The sequence below is a fragment of the Sceloporus occidentalis genome, unplaced genomic scaffold (genome assembly GCF_023333645.1).
Source record: "Sceloporus occidentalis isolate IW3139 unplaced genomic scaffold, rSceOcc1.0.p SCAF_11, whole genome shotgun sequence".
NCBI classification, from domain to species: Eukaryota; Metazoa; Chordata; class Lepidosauria; order Squamata; family Phrynosomatidae; genus Sceloporus; species Sceloporus occidentalis.
The window spans coordinates 1,834,425-1,848,792 of NW_028316991.1; the positions used below are offsets into that span (position 1 = coordinate 1,834,425).

The 14,368-nt window shown below is 36.6% G+C and overlaps 2 protein-coding genes across 2 annotated transcripts; both read right to left on the reverse strand.

The window, feature by feature from the left end:
* Nucleotides 1-596: 596 nt before the first annotated feature.
* LOC149305422 (cytochrome P450 7A1-like) lies at nt 597-3,709 on the reverse strand. The gene is made up of 6 exons (XM_089477502.1): nt 3,630-3,709; nt 2,843-3,083; nt 1,817-2,427; nt 1,547-1,677; nt 1,045-1,223; nt 597-896 (listed from the first exon to the last, which is right to left on the reverse strand). The coding sequence occupies exons 1-6, from the start codon at nt 3,707-3,709 to the stop codon at nt 597-599; spliced, it is 1,542 nt and encodes a 513-aa protein (XP_089333628.1).
* A 4,797-nt stretch (nt 3,710-8,506) lies between these two features.
* On the reverse strand, nt 8,507-12,981 carry LOC149305423 (cytochrome P450 7A1-like). The gene is made up of 6 exons (XM_089477423.1): nt 12,902-12,981; nt 12,422-12,662; nt 11,010-11,617; nt 10,418-10,548; nt 9,712-9,890; nt 8,507-8,806 (listed from the first exon to the last, which is right to left on the reverse strand). The coding sequence occupies exons 1-6, from the start codon at nt 12,979-12,981 to the stop codon at nt 8,507-8,509; spliced, it is 1,539 nt and encodes a 512-aa protein (XP_089333549.1).
* Nucleotides 12,982-14,368: the final 1,387 nt, after the last annotated feature.

The window sequence follows — 14,368 nt, forward strand, 5'->3', positions numbered from 1 at the left end:
AATTTCGTAATTTATTAATCGTCTTCAATTTTAGACCTATACAAAAATGGATTCAGTCTAAATCAAAGAAACATATAATTTAATGGGAGGTATGAACCTTGTTTATGTCTACCCAAAGCTTAATCTATCTGTCTCAGATAGTCCCACTATTTAATTGCATTATTGAATTTGATCCATTTAAGGGTTTTTTTTAATTGGATGTGTTGTATTATAGAAATAAATCCTTCTGGAACACCCTTCCGATTTAGCCTACAAGCATCCTTCCTTTTTTTTTTTTAAATGGGAATATCAAAAACACTATGCATTATGAAAGTGTAGGGTACAGTTGAGTTGGCCCAACAGGCAGGCCACTGGCTAGGTGAGGCTTGGGCAGATGAAGAAGGTGCTTATAGATAGCCATGCCTTGTTGCATCTCATGGTCTCATATGAAAAGGCTCTTCAATGTGAGAAATTGAGCTGTGAGTACATACGTATTAAAAGTATTTTGTGCTGTTCAACCCAAGCACTATAGAAATTACTGAACACTTTTAATGTCAAACTGCTTCAATCACTGAAACCTCTAAAAGCTGACATGTAAATGTATGAGCATCTACTGTTTAATGAGTTTTGAGTTTGTATCTGAAATCGATATCATGTGTTGGCTGCAAGATCCCTAATCCTGCTCGGGACTGATCTAGAGGGGGAGACTTTATGTTTTTCTCTACAAGTTCCATATCAAAATAAGAAAGCATCAATGTCAGTAACTGCTTAATCTCGTGCACAGCGAATTGGCGACCAGGACACTTGGTTTTGCCAGAACCGAATGGCAAATAGTAATATTTCAGCTTTCGTCCTTTCAGATAAAAAGTGGTCTTTTCTTTCATGTTTTCATCAACGTAGCGGTCATACTTAAACGACTGAAAAATAAGACAGAGAAATAAGAAAAATTAATTTTAAATATTTCGTATATATTATGATTTCAGGGTGGGCTCTTGTAATGAATGTCAAGAAACAAACCCCATGCTGTTGCCTTTTTAATTCAAAATGAAACGCATGATTACTCACCAGAGGATCTTCATAAATTTCGGGATCTAAATGCAGTGTCTGTGGGTAGAGTGCCACTATGTCATCTTTCCGGATATTGTATAATTCATTATTGTCCATTTGTAGAGTAAAGTTCTCCTTAGCCACTCTTATATTGAGAGATGCACTGGATAATCTCATAGCCTCTTTAATGATGCTATCTGTAGAAATCAAAATCAGATAATGGTTAGTTTATTGTATGTACTATGTAGTATAATTCTACACTAATAACTTATCAAAGAGCACTAAGGAACATTTTAGGAGATGTACCTTATAGCAGAAGGTTGTTTTTTTTGGAGTATTTATCTTATTGAAAAATGTGGTGTACCATAACTATATTTGGAGTAAACTAAAACCGGATATATTAATATCAACATCACAAACTGTGAATGAATGATACTGAATGTGACACTCAAGCTACATTCCTCGTTGGTAATAAATCTCTCATTTAATACTTTTTTGTCATGTATGTGAATCAACTTACCCAAAACAGGCATTTCATCTAATTGATGGCGATTAAGAAAAACGCACTTTCCATCAAAGGTGACTTTTTGGGAGGCCTTCTCTAAAACTTGACGGACCTCCTCATTAGCTGCTTTCATTGCATTTGGGCACCTTTTTAAATAAAATAAAAATATAAAAGGCATACATTAAAACGTATCCACTGTGAGTAAAGAAAAAACAAGAAATGTTTAATATGGTCAAGCTTGGAATTTGTAATTAGCTACTATGCTTCAATAAAACTTTTTTTTACCTGAGAAGGTAAAACACACTCCAGAATGTGGCAGGTAATGTGTTGGCTTGGGAAGCCCAGAGGAGTGCAAGGTGAGTCCTTGCTTTATCTGTGTCACTTAAAGTAGAAACAGTGTCATTTAAGAACATCCTGAGTGTGATAAGGTCTGAGATGTCGATCCTCTTTCTCAGGTTCTCGTGTAGCAGGTCTTTGGCTAGGTTCTCTCTTGCGCTGTAGGCAGATTTGAAGACGTGGATTGGCAGACCTGCTACGAGGGCAGGGAATATTTTGTCGAATTCTTTGAAGTTTTCTAAGGCATTTAGGATGAGTGCTCTCTGTGCTTCTCGTCTTGCAGCATTTGCATCTTCTTTGGAATTTAACTCTTTGCCAAAAAGAGTTATGTAACCGGACTCAAACATGACACGGTAGCAGAAGGCATACAGTCCTTCGGTTACCCAATCTTTGCTGGTTAGTTTAAATGCACTGGGCTGCAACATTGTGTGTTGGAGATTTTCCATCATGGATGAGATAAGCGGGTCCAGAGCATCACCCTGGAGTGTTTTCCGAAAGGTTTCATGTAGATCTTCACTTGTTTTTCCATCCAAGGGATCCATACTACAGTGACCAAATGCCTGGAAATCCCACACAGATAATACAATTTTACACAAATGCTTATGTGAAAATTACATTTTGTTATATTTAAAGTAACAGATTACATAGCATATACAACAAATGCGTACATTATCCATATTTTTGGGTGAACTGTCTCACTATTTGATATAGTGTTGGCAATACAAGGTATTGCAAAGGATCAATCAAACTTTTTACTTTTTTGACTGCTCGTTACAATACAAGAAAATAAATTGTTTATAACATTATTAACTATTTAAAAGTCAGTGGGATTATTTGCAATTACTAACTGCATTTTAGCGGCTTGATAAAAAATGCTTGGCAAATCTGATGATTTTGTTTTACAAGGCAATTAACAGACCAACAAATTAAGATAAAAGTACTTAACTAAATTTAAAAGAAGTCTTGATTTCATACCTTGGCAGAAGTTGCAAAGTGGAATTTGTTCCAATCAAAATGTCTCCCGGAACGCATCACTGAGTTAAAAGAGAATGGGTCAGTGATAAAGTGAACAAACTTTCCAGCAATTTTGCAGGTGAAAATGTGGCCGTGTTTGTTTTGTCTTGTTCTTAGAAATTCAAGTGGATTGGCTCCAAATTGTAAGGCACATCCAAGATAAGGGATTAACCCATTCTCTAGGGGTGGCTCTCCTGGCTCCCTAAAAAAGAAGAGAAAAAAAAGGATATATTTTAACCAAACTGCCACAATAACAATAATTTAGTGCATTACCAAGTGAAGGTGACTTCAAATCTCATGTTTTTTTCCTTACAAGGCAGCCGAATGTCTTAGAGAGGTAACCAACTGGTATCTCTCCAGATCTCGGCAAACTGCTAATCCAGCAATCCTTACCCAGACCTTTTATTATTAGAGATTATGCAGGCCGCTAAACGGGCCAAATCAACAACAGAAATCAAAAGTTTCAAAAGTGAGACCTGAAGCAACTATTGGCATGTACTCACAACAGGGTTTGTTTCAAGGGTTAAGTAAAAATTGTTTCTCAGTTAAGGTTAAATGCCAGTCTTTTCGTAACAAAAAAAAAATGATAAGCGAACATGATATGAATCAATTAAAGTAATTGCTACAGTAATATATATTTAATATACATAATGCATTCCCATATCATTAATGGAAAGTATAGAACAGTTGTACAGTGCCATAAGAAAACTACTACATTATCAGGAAAATGATGATATGTTTATTTTACCTTCTTCTGATACCAACAATGAGCCAGAAGAAGCAGCATAGGGCAACCACTAGTCCCCATATGAGCGATATAGTCAGCATCTTCCCTGGTGTTACTTGCAGGTATGGAAGGTATGGATACACACTGCCAGCCTTTAGCCAAGAACAGTGCAGGACAACAGGACACAGGGCTAATCTTTTATACCCACACAGAAAAAGGGGTTGTTTAACTAGTGAACGCAAGTAACCGAAGTAAGCTATTAATTAACCTCTCAGCCATCGGGCAACTCTTTTATGGACCTCTATCCCTGACAGGTATTTGTTAAAAAAAAAAAAGTCAGAGGCCTAACCTAGACCATTGCAGAAATGGCCTTGAACTTAGACCATGGGCATAAGCTGAACCTCCAATGTAAGCAAAGAATTGTAATACTTGATAATTCGAAGGTCTCTGAGGTGTGTTCAAATTTCTCATGCAACTTTACTAGCTGCTGACTATGTAAATAGAACGGTGATTGCAGTGCAGATACCTAGCGCAGCTTGCCATTCCTAGATTAACTGTATGTTTTTAAAGGAAAAGAGTGAGATAAATAAATTTTTACAACACGACTTAAACCTATGCATATAACGCTTCTTTGTAGAACAAATACATCTATTATGATTTCACTGTTCTGACCAAAAACACTGACTACCTTTAGGTTTAACAAATTGTTTTACTTAAGTCCACAACTTTGTGGCAGAGAGAGAAAAATTGCTATGTAAATTTTTTATTGCTCATCTTGGGTATTCTTTATTGTAATAAACATTGACAAAAATATAGGAGTGGTTGCCTGCATCAGGTCTCATCAACAACTTTGCACATACATTTTTTTTTCTAATTTTATACACAATAATGTTATTGACAGGCATGTTCTACCCTGCAATGTAGCATTAAGAAGGACATACACAACCTGACGTTGATGAATAGTCAGGGCCGGTCCTACCATGGAGCAGAGTGGGGCAATTGCCCCAGGCAGCACTTTTGAAGAGGCGGCACTTTGCCGCCCCAAGCGCCTTTTTTTTTTCTTTTTTCTTTTTTAAGCGGAGGAGAGAAGGGCGCCGAATGGTTTTCGCTTATCAAGTTGTCAGTACCCGCTCGGCGCCCCTCCTCTGCGAGCCCTCTAGCTCGGTCTCGAGCTGAGCACTGGAATATGACGTTATTTCCGGCGCTCAGCAGTGAAGCAGCGCGCATCACAGCAGAGCAGGGAGACTCGCCGCAGGACTGCTGGAAGGTAAGTGAAGTACAAAGGGGGGGTAGATAATAGGGAGGGAGATAGGGTAGATAATAGGGAGGGAGATAGGGTAGATAATGAGAAAGTAGAGAGAGGAAGGGTAGATAATGAGCAGTGGCGTCAGCAGGGGGGGGCGTCATTTCAAACTTCGCCCCAGGCGGCACTATGTCTTGGGCCGGCCCTGTTAATAGTACTGTGTAAAGCCATAGCACTGGTCCCATTCAAATGACAGTAAAGTCACTTTTAGTGTATAGAGACTAAAATCCTGCCAATGTTTAAGGTATCCTTGTTACTAACGAAAATCATATTTGGGCGCACGGCTCAGTGGTTTTACCAGTATATATAACCAACACTCCTTTTTTTACTTTATTTTGGAATTTGTGTGTTTTGATGCAGCAGAATTAAAAATCAGTATGTGATCCAGACAGAGGTGCACAGTTTTAGTTTTTTAGTGCCCTGTTAGTTTCATGAATTTCTAATTGGGATGACTATGTCCTACTTGGGATATCTACACATTGTTGTCTGTTGGTGGTCCTCTGGAACTGGAGCTGAATTAAAATACAATCAAATATTTTTTCTTTGCTGATCATGTGTACATGAACGCAATATGCTTTGCATAGAAAACAAGAAAATGTCCACTTTTATTAAAAATGATAGTTAACTTGGCAGAGAGCGGTCACAATCGCCACTGCGAGTTATTTTGCCACTTGCAAGATGGCGGTTATATTGTAAAAAAAAAAAAACAACGTTGGAAAAGTTCGCCAGAGAGTCTCCAGACCCTCTAGAGAACTCTGGCTCCACCTGCAGGTTGAATACAGGTACTGCATTCAACCATGCAAGTCAATGGAGCCCAGCTTTCTAATCACTATGTGATTAGTAAAATATTTAAAAAATATGGGGAAAAAAGCTTAATAAAAAGTAATATTAAAAATTATTATGCATCAGAGGAACCATCCAGTTCCAGCAAAATGTTAAAAAAAAGTCCAAAAAGAATAAAAAAAATTTTTTTTATTATGAGCAAGTGCTAAAATTAGTGTTGTCTTTTCCCAAAAATCTTGACATGGTGGTGTCTAATTTTAAAAAAATGAATGGTTTGATGGGGTACATTAGAATGACCGGGCTCAAAGATAGGGCATAGGCACCGACTGACCAAAATGGGGGGGAAAATTTACGCATACCTGGAGCTATAAATTTATACCCGAAGTACAATTTGTGTGAAAAAAATACAAAAATAAATTACTACCATAAACTGTGGCAAAGGCTGGTGGTAGAATATCATGCATGGAAAGGGTTAACATACTAGCATTTGAAATACCTTGGGGTGTCTAGTTTTCAAAAATATATGGTTTGATGGGGTAAATTGAATAAGCAGGCTTCAAAGATGGTCCTATTAGGACATGGGGGCAGTAGGACTAGATGTAAAAGTTCCAAGTTAAAAAATGTGCACTTTCTAAATGTGGCGTTTTACTTCCCAAACAACCCGACAAACCCATGCATATGACTGTACTCGGGAGATGTTGCTGAACACATATTGGGGTGTTGTTTGAAATACCCTGAGGTTTCTAGTTTTCAAAAATATATGGTTTGATGGGGTAAATTGTATTGGCCGGCTTCAAAGATAGTTTTAAAATAGCAAAACGCTACTTGTACTTATTGCCCAATAACTTACAGAAAAAAAGCAAAAAAACATAGAAACATTGGGTATTTCTAAACTCAGGACAAATATTAGAATTTATTAGCTTTTTTGGATGAGTAAAACATTTTTCAGGTTAAAGTCAGAAAATGTGTTTTTTTTTAAAATTTTCATCATATTTTATTATTTTTTATGGAAAATTAGATAATATGATCAACAATGGTATCTGAAGAAAGCCCTTCTTGTCTTGAAAGAAACAACATATAACTTGTGTGGGTTCACTAAATGAGTGAGCAGAAAATGACATCTAAACACGAGCACCGCAAAAGTATTAAAACAGCCTCGGTCCCAAAGAGTACAAAAGGTAAAACACGCCCTGGTCCTTAAGGGGTTAAATTGATGATCATTAGCACCTGTTTGGTATCATTATTTAATCAAACACCTAACTATATGCCTACAAAATCCCTGACTTTGTGCAAGTGTACCTAGAATTGATTTTGTTTTTGAAGGCAGAGGTTGGTCACACCAAATATTTATTAGATTTAGAGTTTTCTTCTGTTTACCCACTTTGCATTTTGTTAAATGATAAAAAATAAAGTATTAACATGACTATTTGTATTAGCATTCTTACTTTACAGCATTTTTCACACCTTGCTAAAACTTTAGCACAGTACTGTATGCATGATTGTCTGTTTCTTTGCTGTGTGCATTTCTTGTATTCGTATACGCATATGTGTGGATGCATTTTGGTCTGTTTCTATCAAGAAACCACCATCTACCATTCTCTCAAAACAACGAGAGAGAAAGAGGAAACATGAATGTGCTTTCAGCTGTGTGATGCAGAATTCCAAATGGCAGTCTGTGCGTGATGCCACAAAAAAGCTCTATCAAACCAACATTTATTTATTTGCCGAAATACATTTATTTCTTGCAGAAACAAGAAAAAAATAATAATTACAAATATAGCAATCTTCTAATGCTCATAACAATGTTATAACTCAGAGATATTTGCTTTATTATAAAACATTATACCAAAAGATACTATACAAACTAGTAAAATAAATCAATATTTAAAATATGATATGACATTGAGGGAATTGGTACACTTTCACATAGTGCTTATATAGTTCTATAACTCACAAACATATATACACAACTATCATGCCTACCTAAATTATTTATATGCAATCACATATAAAATACAGTTTTTTATATATCTTTCCAAATCCCCTTGCACATTCAATAAATGTCCTACTTATACATATATATGTGTAATATCCAACAACTCAGCTATAGTTACATTTTTACAAATGGCATCCTTCCGCTGTGTTATTTTATGTATTGTGCCACATTTCTTAGGATGTTTTAATTTAATTTGATATATTTAGCCTTTTTTAATGGTAGGATTTTAAGGGTTAAAGGAAAGTTTTACTTGAAACATATAAGACAAATGGATTTTAGTTTAGTTTCAACAGCTAAAGTTTCTATAGAATTATTTTGTTTCTTATGCCTGGGAGGACATGGTTTTCAAGGCTTAACAAGGTTTTTTTAGCTTATTCTATAAACAATATTGTAATTCTTATTTTATCATTTATTATAATGAAACTTTCTGGCAGTGGTGGAAGTTTACAGAGGACACTAATCAGAAGTACTATGGCAGCCAGCTTTGTTATTCAAATGTATCCAAACTGGCAATCCCTATATATTTCTGATATTTCCTCCCCAAGGGTTACTACGGAATAGTACCAATGCCAATTTGTATGTTTTATGGATGTAAGCTATTAATGCCTTGTACAAGGGCCACACCTTTAAAGTCTTTGTGTATCATAATTTGGCATATAAAAATATTTGGGGTGGTAATGGCAGAAATTGTGCACTCCCATGTCACTATGCAGCCAGAAATGAACCCATTCATGCTGCAGAAATGGTAGGAATACAGGAGGAGGCTCAAAACTGCTTGAGGTTCATTGGAATATTTGCCAGGGGCAGCAAAAAAATTCAATGTGATTTTAACCTGTAGCGGAAGTCAACTTCATGTTTTGGCTGCAAGATCCCTAAACCTGCTCGGGACTGATCTAAAGGGGGACACTTTGTGTTTTTATCTACAAGTTCCAGATCAAAGTAAGAAATCAGCAAAGTCAGTAACTGTTTGATCTCATGCACAGCAAAGTGTCGACCAGGGCACTTGGTTTTGCCAGATCCAAACGGCAAATAGTAATATTTTAATTTCCGGCCTTTTAGGTAGAAGTTGGTCTTCTCTTTCAAATTTTCATCTAAGTAGCGGTCATGCTTAAAAGTCTAGAAATGAAACAGAAAAATATAAGTTTGGAGTTTTGTTATACAATACTGTATTAATACTATTGTATTTTAAGATTAAAGTATACAGTATGTACAGGGTACTGAGATTTTTTTTATACATTTTTATAAATAAAAAAAATATTTTTTTTAATCTTATTTTTATTTATTTTTTTGTCATGTTAACTTTATTATATGCCTTCTTAGGTATTTAAAGTTATGTTTAGTCTTTCACCTATTATTTTTTTTTTCCAGTGAAGTTGATGCCAACCGAGTTCAGTTCCAGTTAGGTATAAATATAGTTTTGCTGTAGTGAAGTGAGTTGGAAACTTTTTCAGTGCCAACTCGGATTTCTTTGGCCTATAGTGAATAGACTCAATAGAGTGTGGGTGAAGGGACAACTTAGGCTACGAAACAAAGTAGAATATCCAGTGGAGGGTAGATCGATTGCTATGTCTCAGGCAGTATTGAGCAATGCAGGGTGTTGATGTAGGGGGTTCTTGCAGAACAACTTAAAGAATTGCATAGGATATATACAATAAGACAGGCTTCTGGGTCATGGGATGCCAGTCAGTGGGTCACACCAGGGCTCCCCCATTGGTAAATTGTGGACCAGACAGATTAGGCATATTGTGGACCCTCTGCCACATACTGTAACTGGGGTTACTTCTTCATGGGCCAGTTGGGAAAATCAGAGATTACCCTTGAAACTGGCCCATAGACACTATGGAACACTGAACACCATTACCTGGGACTCAGCATAGTTGTCTACATATTGTACAGTAATGTATAGCATTAAAAATCTATATAAAGATCTTGTTTGAACAAAAATTTACTTTAGTAACTAGGCAAAAATATTTTTTAAATGCATTTTTTGGTTATCAACTGTAAAACCTGATATTACTCACCATCGGGTCTTCATAAACTTCAGGATCCAAATGTACCATCTGTGGGTAAAATGCTACGATATCATCTTTTCGGATATTGTATGGCTCGTCGTTGTCCAATTGAAGAGTAAAGTTCTCCTTGGCAACTCTGACATTGAGGGATGCACTGGATAATCTCATAGACTCTTTAATTATGCTGTCTGTAGAATAGCAATATAAAGGTTAGTACTTTTAAGAGCTAATTACATATATCTATACTTATCTAGTATAATGCTTCAAAGCTGACAATCATATAGTTGACATTAACAATCTTTGTAAACTGCAGGGATTTCAACTTATATTTTGGTTTTAAATACCCTAAAAAGCACGGACAGGATGGCCAGGGCACGGGGAAACCAAGGAGAGCAGTAGGGCCACGTAATGTTATGTTATGTGACCCTGTGGTGATAGGGTGGCTCTTTCGGCCAGGTAAGCAGTGTTAGATAGATTGAAGCCAGTGTGATAGACTATGTCTGATAAATATGTGTTAGTGTGGGTGTGTATGCATAAGGGTTTGTTGGAGTAAGTGTGAGTTGTGTGTGCTCTAGCTTATAAATTAGTTATTTGAGCCAGAGGATACCAAAATGGAACTAGTTTATGCAAAATTCATGCTACATACTACGTTGTTAAATATTTATATGAATTCAATGTTCTTTTGTTGTGTATTAGGCATCAATGGCAAACTTACCCAAAATAGGCATATCATCTAACTGATGACGGTTAAGAAAAATGTATTTTCCATCAAAACTGACTTTCTGAGAGGTCTTCTCTAAAACTTGATTGATTTCCGCACTAGCTGCCTTCATTGCATTTGGACACCTATTATAATAGCATTACAATATATATGTTAGCATAAAAAATAATTTAAGGCTTATACTCAATAAATTAACAAACAGCATTAGATACTGTTAGCAATAAGAAATAACATGTTCTCAGTAACTCAGTGGTTTGAGCTAAAATACCATTCATGCGAACATTTTTAACAGGATACTTGGATGCAGATTTGTCAGAAAATACAGACTAGTTAGGACTTCCGAAATAACTATTTACCCAGAAATAATTATACACATTTGCTAATACCGAGAATCTATTGTAATGCTTTAGTGGCGATTGTATGAAGCCATATAAAATTATTAATTCCTAACAAGGATGATATGCTAGTTATAAAAGCAAAATTGTAATAATTAATTGATTGCGTATAAGAATCACATTTATTTAAAGTGTTCAAATTCAGCCTTGTATTGTCTCTTCTGAGTCTTCTATAACGCCTGTCTCTTTACCTAAGTATGTTGAATACACTCCAGAATGTGGCAGGTAAGGTGTTGGCTAAGGAAGCCCAGAGGAGCGCAAGATGAGTCCTTGCTTTATCTGTATCACTTAAGGTTGAAACTGAGTCTGTCAACAACATTCTGAGTTCTACAATGTCAGAGACGTTGATCCTCTTTCTTAATTTCTCGTGTAGCAGGTCTTTGGCTAGGTTCTCTCTTGCGCTGTAGGCAGATTTGAAGACGTGGATTGGCAGACCTGCTACAAGGGCAGGAAATATTTTGTCAAACTCTTTGAAGTTTTCTATGGCATTTAGGATGAGTGCTCTCTGTGCTTCTTGTCTTGCAGCATTTGTATCTTCTTTTGAATTAAGCTCTTTGCCAAAAAGAGTTAGGTAACCGGACTCAAACATGACACGGTAGCAGAAGGCATACAGTCCTTCGGTTGCCCAATCTTTGCTGGATAGTTTAAATGCACTGGGTTGCAACATGGTGTGCTGAAGATTTTCCATCATGGTTGTGAGAAGAGGGTCCAGGGCATCACCTTGCATGGTTTTCATAAAGGTTTCATGCACATTTTCAGCTCTCTCATCCGCTGGATCCAGATTGTGATGGCCAAATACCTGAAATGCACACTTGCACTTTAGCTTACAAATATCATGATTATGATTATTATTATTATTAACTTTCATAAGATAGCACAACACGTCTTACAATAGGGAGAGCTGATTAAGGCGTCTCAACCATGGTGTGGTTTGCAACAGGAGAGCAGGGAGTACTAAGAGTCCAGGCCAGGTTTCCTCTTACTCTGAGCGTTACAGGTAATTAGGCTCACGCATTGCTTGTTTACGTGGCACTATGTAGTTGAAGAGGTCACTGGGCTTTGGGCCAGTTATAGACCTTAGCAGCTAGGAGAGAGGCTGATAAACTGATGATTGAGGCATTTGTAACTCCTTAGGACAGTGTGGATAAGCAGAGGAGCTTCTTCACTGTAGCTAGTAATCTATGTATAGTAAGTGCTTTCTAAAAACCTCACTATGTGCCTGGAAGCAACTGCATTTCCCCAACAAAGATGGGGACAGACCCACACCCACAGGAGCAGGTTTGCCACACTTTATTTTAACCTGTGTGGGCAGTATACTACAAATTTGCCAGTGTGTTATTAGGTTTTCATAATGTAATTACTATCTATCCCTAAATATATACAATTTACGAATTCTATGAATATACATATTACTAAACTGTTCAAAAATCCTAGGACTGGTCAGTATAAAACAAGGATACCCAATCTGTAGCTCATCCCTGTATTGGTATTAACAAAAAAACAGCTCCTAAAATGCTTAGCCAAGTCATAGCCATCATCTTAATTTAAGAGTCAATAAGAAGTGTGGATATATCTGATGACTACCCCGGCCTTGATTTTATACCTTTGCTGAAGTTGCAAAGTGAAATTTCTGCCAGTCGAAATGCTTTCCATAACGCATCACTGAGCTGAATAAGAATGGGTCTGTGACAAAGTGAACAAAATTCCCAGCAATTTTACAGGTGAAAATCTTGCCATATTTCTTTTCTCTTGACCTGAGAAATTCAAGTGGATTGGCACCAAACTGTAATGCACATCCAAAATAAGGGATTAGCCCATTCTCAAGTGGTGGTTCTCCTGGCTGCCTGTATTGGAAGAAAAACACAATATAGTCCTTTTCTGAATGTGAAACCATGTTCATTTATTACATAATGATATCTGAAGCCACATTCATTTTTTAGACAAAAATTTGCTAGGTAGAATACATATCTTGTTTGCTACATATATACATCTACTATTTGCACAAGATCATACAGAATACTGAGCAGTCCTAGAATTAAATTAAATTAAAAAAATTAAATTTAAAAATGTTTTCTTTTCTTACCTTCTACGTATGCTAACAACAAGCCAGAAAAAACAGCACAGAGTGACCACTAGTCCCCATATTAGTGATATAGTTAACATCTTTCTTAGTAAAATAATCTCATATGGGGGATGAAGCACACAATCAGCCTAAAGCCAAGCGTAATGCTTGGACAGCAGGACACAGTCACACTTTTATACCCTGACAAGTAGAACAGAATGCCTTACTGGTGAACTATAGTAACCGTGGAGAGGTATTAATTCATTTTTCTTCCAAAGGGGAACTTTTTTATGGACCTCTATCCATGACAATTATCTAAACAAAAACATTTTAGAGGCTCATTATGAATGATAATTTGAAGGACTCAAAGGTGTGTTTATGATATCTTATATATATATATTTACTTTCCATACATTATAGTTCAATCCTAAAGTTACTTCAGAACAGATTCCATGGTAGATGGTTCACAATATGTGTATAAAGTGTGTAGTAAATATTATATGGCTTTACATGATAAAGGTAAATGCAATGTAAAAATAGCATATTATCTAATACTTTAACAACAACCTTGACCTTTTTACTTTTCAGATTCTATGTCCAGAGATTATGAACTCAAGTAAAAATCAAAGCATCAGACTGGCCAAATTAACATGTTTGAGACACAAGAAACAGAATTTGATGGCAGATAAGAACCATTCGGCAAACTAGTTTGCATATTCTTGCTGATGTGAAGACTTCAACTTTAATCAGGATAGCTGTATGCCAATCCCATTAATGCTTTAATTCCCTCACTGTATTAGCCTTTAAAAAACCCACTTATTCACTAATGATAGATCTGATCTGTTATTTAATTTTATACTATACAATGACAAATTACACAGTTAGTTTGGAAAAAGATCAAATATTACATAACAAAATATTGCATCATCTGTACTGTTGGACGAGGGCCGAACCTGAGTCACTGACGTCTGGGTGCCAAAAACGTTTTGGCACCTGCAGCTGGGTGTGGCAATATTGCTAACTCCTCCCCTTAACACCCATTTTCTATGGCAACCGCCCTACCTCTTTGGGCCCCCCTGACTTCACCACATAACATGTCACTCACATCCCACAGTGCCCTCTTTGCCCCCAAACAACTTGTCAGTGCCATGTTGGGCCCAAGCAGTTTGCCAGTGTCATCTTTGCGCCCCAAACAGCATTACACTAAATGTATCAGTGACATCCAGCACTCTGACTTTAAAGAAGCTGCTGAGCAAGAGGGGCAAAGCTGTAGCTATTCATTATATTATAACTGCAGAGTTAAAAAAAAATTGTAAAACAAATGTCCCCAAACCCAGTGATTTTGACACTGAGGGTGGTATACCACAACTTCCATCACCACAACCACAACAGTACAACTCCTATTATAATATTGTCATCCAGACAATGATGATGGTACATGGTATATCTTATCATTATAGCACGACAGACACAGGCGTACGGCATCTC

Coding starts and splice junctions, on each gene's coding strand:
- LOC149305422 (XM_089477502.1), bottom strand. CDS start 3,709: ATGCTGACTATATCGCTCATATGGGGACTAGTGGTTGCCCTATGCTGC. Junction 3,084..3,629: donor ATTGTTGGTATCAGAAGAAG/GTAAAATAAACA, acceptor CTTCTTTTTTAG/GGAGCCAGGAGAGCCACCCC. Junction 1,678..1,816: donor AGTGTGTTTTACCTTCTCAG/GTAAAAAAAAGT, acceptor TTATTTAAAAAG/GTGCCCAAATGCAATGAAAG.
- LOC149305423 (XM_089477423.1), bottom strand. CDS start 12,981: ATGTTAACTATATCACTAATATGGGGACTAGTGGTCACTCTGTGCTGT. Junction 11,618..12,421: donor ACTTTGCAACTTCAGCAAAG/GTATAAAATCAA, acceptor TGTGCATTTCAG/GTATTTGGCCATCACAATCT. Junction 9,891..10,417: donor AGATGATATGCCTATTTTGG/GTAAGTTTGCCA, acceptor GCTATTCTACAG/ACAGCATAATTAAAGAGTCT.